Below are 3,435 nucleotides of genomic sequence, written 5' to 3'. Positions count from 1 at the left end.
GGCGGGGGGAATGTAAACAGGCCCTTCCTGCCCGCAGCCTGCCGGTGTGACGTCGGCGGGTCGCTGGGGCCATCCTGCGAGGAGCGGAGCGGAGCCTGTCGCTGCCGGCAGAGCACACGCGGGCCCACCTGCACCCAGTAAGCTGCTAGCGGGAGATGCACCTTGGGGTGCTGTGCCTCCTGTTCACTCCCTTGGAAATGGTGTCCTCGGCCACCACAAGGATGGGCTGCTGCCACATCAGCTTCATGCCTGGCAGAGGTGTCCTCTTACCTCTCCCTCCAGATAGCCCAGCAGGTAACGGTGCTCCCTCTCTTCCCCAGACCTGCGCGGGACCATTATTTCCCTGATCTGCACCACTTGAAATTCGAGCTGGAGGAAGGCACCACGCCAGCCGGCCGGGCTGTGCGCTTCGGCTACAATCCCCTGGAGTTTGAGGGCTTCAGCTGGCGAGGATATGCACAGATGTCCTCCATCCAGGTACGCCTGGTGTCTCCATCCCAGCCCAGCTCCCCATGGGGAGAATGTGGCCGGGGGAGGACTAACGTGCTTTTGGCACACATCTTTTACCCCAACTGCTTCTCAAACCCCCAAAGTCACATGATGGCCAACATAAACAGCACAGTGTGTATATAGCCTGTTTGCACAGATACTTCCTGTAGTGCTGGGGATGGCATAGAATGATGAGGAGAAAGATCCTAAATTGGGAATCCCCTGACATCCTAATCCGGTTAGACAAAGGTGGTAGCTTGGTGATTACTTACAGGGATGTCTATAAATACTGTCTCTGGGTTTCCTTGTGGCTCTTTCATCTGACTCTGCTCTTTCCTGCAACTCTCTGCATAACCTTCCTTCCCTTTTCCAAAAATAAGTTAGCTCCTCCTTAGCTGCCATGTTCGGCTTGGACCTCTTGTTACCGTTCTGCCTCTGCTCTTGCTGTTAGCTCTTTTGCTGTAATGATGGTTTACGCTAACCTGGAGTTGTCTAAGCCCTAGAAGTGAAGCTATTTCATCCGTTGACTCTTTTTTCTCCTTGGTGGATTCTTCTTCTGCATGGCCCTGCAGAAGTGTCGCCTGTGTGTGTGTTTGGGGATGGGGTGCAGGGCAGCAATTCTCTGACAGTCTTGTCCCACGTAAGATGTTCCTTATTCTGGTGCGTGTACTTCCAGTTTTCTTCACTTTTTCATGCTTAGGTAAAATAACAGAAGGGCCAAATGTGTCAGCTATTTCCCGTTGAATTTGTAGGTAGGGGCTAAGCAACGAACTCCTGTAGGCTCCCTTGAGAAAACCCCAGCCTTTAAAGCTTAAGGGTGGAGCTCATGCTCAAGCTCATGGCTTTTGTTTTGTACCCAGTGTTGGCATTTGAGATAGAAATAGGCCTTCATAGAAAGGGCAGCATATGGCTTTCTGCTGGCAGGTCTCACCTGTAGTTTGCTCTCTGGAAGATCCTTCTAGTGGGAAGATGGTGTGTAACTGGAGCTTTGAAGAAAAAGAGCCCTCATTAGGAGTCATCATCTCCCTGGGCAGACCCCAACTTTGCCCTGTAGGCAGGAGGGTATTTAAGCAGATGCTTAGATCCTTTGAAATGGGTTGGACTTAAGCGTCTCCTTAACTGGGGTCTTGCCAAACAGCGTCCAGGCAGGCAGAGGGCTGACACACCCATCAGTGGCACACTCCCTTAGCACCACTAGTCCTTAGTATTGCAGGTTCCCGAGGATGAGGCACCAGCTCACTTTGCAGCCTCCTCTGTAGGCACCTGGTCAGAGCCCCGTAAACACAAGGGCAGGTGCTTCAGTGTTTGGTACCTGCTGGCAGGTTACGGCACACTAAGCCCAAAAGCAACACACCGATAACAAAAGCAAGCCCTTAAAATCTTTCCTCTGGCATCGTGTGTGCCCCAGGATAGCCGAACCACCCTGCTGTGCCACAGCATCTTCCAGATGTGGGCAGAGCGTTTCCACCCCCTTCCCGCAGGCAGGTTGCTCCGTCGGTGGCTGGCCCCAAAAGGGATGGCATCGCGAGGTGCCTGTGCCGTGAGTGTGCAGCAGGGCCGGTGTGCTTGTCTCCTCCTTGCGCTGTGGCATGTTGCTTTGGGAGCAGTGAGCCGAACGGCTGCGCTTGGGCTGGTAGCTGTCGGCGGTGGAGGTAATTGAAGGTGTGCTCTGCTTCTCTCCCCTTTCTCTCTCCCACCAGCCCAAGGTAGTGGTGACTCTCAATGTGACCTCCCCCGACCTCTTCCGCCTCGTCTTCCGCTACGTCAGCCGGGGGCCCGCCAGTGTGGAAGGGAGGGTCTCGGTCGTTGAGGAAGGAAAGTTTAATGTTTGTGGCAACTGTAAGTGCATTTTTCACTTCTAGACTAACTCAGAGCATCCCACGCTGCAGCACTGCTCCTCTGCCCCTTCTCCTGCCCCAGGTGTGCCCGTCCCAGGTGTGCCCATCCCAAGTGTGCCCGTCTCAGGTGGCCGCCAGAGCTGTGCCATGGGATGGCGAGGGAGGGGGAAGAGAGGCAGGCAGGCAGGCAGGTAGGCAGGCGGGTAAGGCTCCCCCGCAGAGCGGGTGGGCGGTCAGGAGCTGGCCTCCCAGTGACATGTGCCCCGTGTGCTTTTTTGCTTTTTGCAGAATAAAATCAGAGTCACTGTAGACGTGAAGGAGGCAGAGCTCTATCTGTTCCATGTCATCCTGAGGTATATTAATTCAGGAGGGGCCACTGTGTATGGCAAAATTACAGCTTATCAGCCACGAAGGAGAGGTAAGGATCCCAGACTGCTCTGCTCCCCTGCACCATCGCCACCTCCTCCCCATCCCAGGCAACCTTCTGCATCATCCTTTCCAGAAGACACTTCCATATGGCTTTACCCATTAGTCCTGCCCTTCCAATTTAAAGGCTGATTTGAGTTTGCAGTCCCCTTTATTTAACAAAGCAGCAGCAAGCTGGCCCCCAGTCCTGGGGCTGCTCCTGAGGACTGTTATCAGCCAGGCTGGTGTGAGATAAGGCTATTGTATGATTCCATACAACCTTTCCAGCATGGGACAAGATCACCCCAGTGCCCCAGGCAGAACTGAGCTGAGTTTCCACAAAACCAGAATGGGCCAAGTGCTGGGAACTTGAACCAGACTTTGGCAGCTGGACATGGTTTTATTTCGCAGGTGCCCTCGTGTGGCAGTCCTGCCCTTGCCTTACACTTCTCCCAAACCAGGCTGCTGGCTTCACACATGGTGTGGTGTTTGGAAGTGGTGTGGAATTGCACGTGTTATACAGGCATTGCGCTCTGGTGCAATGTCTTCTCATCAAGCCATGAGCTGCTGGAGAAGAAGAGCCACCAAAAGATGGCTGAACAAGCGTAGAGACGTGGACAACAAATATTCTGGGAATCAATATGAGCAAGACTGCATGGTGACAGATCTGAGGCCATGCAAGTGCCCTAGTGGGTGGCTGGCT

General features: G+C 54.0%; 1 protein-coding gene across 1 annotated transcript in view; it reads left to right on the top strand.

Annotated features, from left to right (window-relative positions):
• The window catches only part of LAMA5 (laminin, alpha 5), an 87,156-nt gene that overhangs the window by 56,131 nt on the left and 27,590 nt on the right, over positions 1 to 3,435 (top strand). Inside the window, 3 exon segments of the mRNA XM_009579493.1 lie at positions 38 to 137; positions 321 to 477; positions 2,616 to 2,745. Coding sequence (XP_009577788.1) covers positions 38 to 137; positions 321 to 477; positions 2,616 to 2,745 — 387 coding nt within the window.

The sequence above is a fragment of the Fulmarus glacialis genome, unplaced genomic scaffold (genome assembly GCF_000690835.1).
Source record: "Fulmarus glacialis isolate BGI_N327 unplaced genomic scaffold, ASM69083v1 scaffold39346, whole genome shotgun sequence".
Lineage (NCBI taxonomy): Eukaryota > Metazoa > Chordata > Aves > Procellariiformes > Procellariidae > Fulmarus > Fulmarus glacialis.
This window is presented reverse-complemented; position numbering and strand designations above follow the sequence as displayed.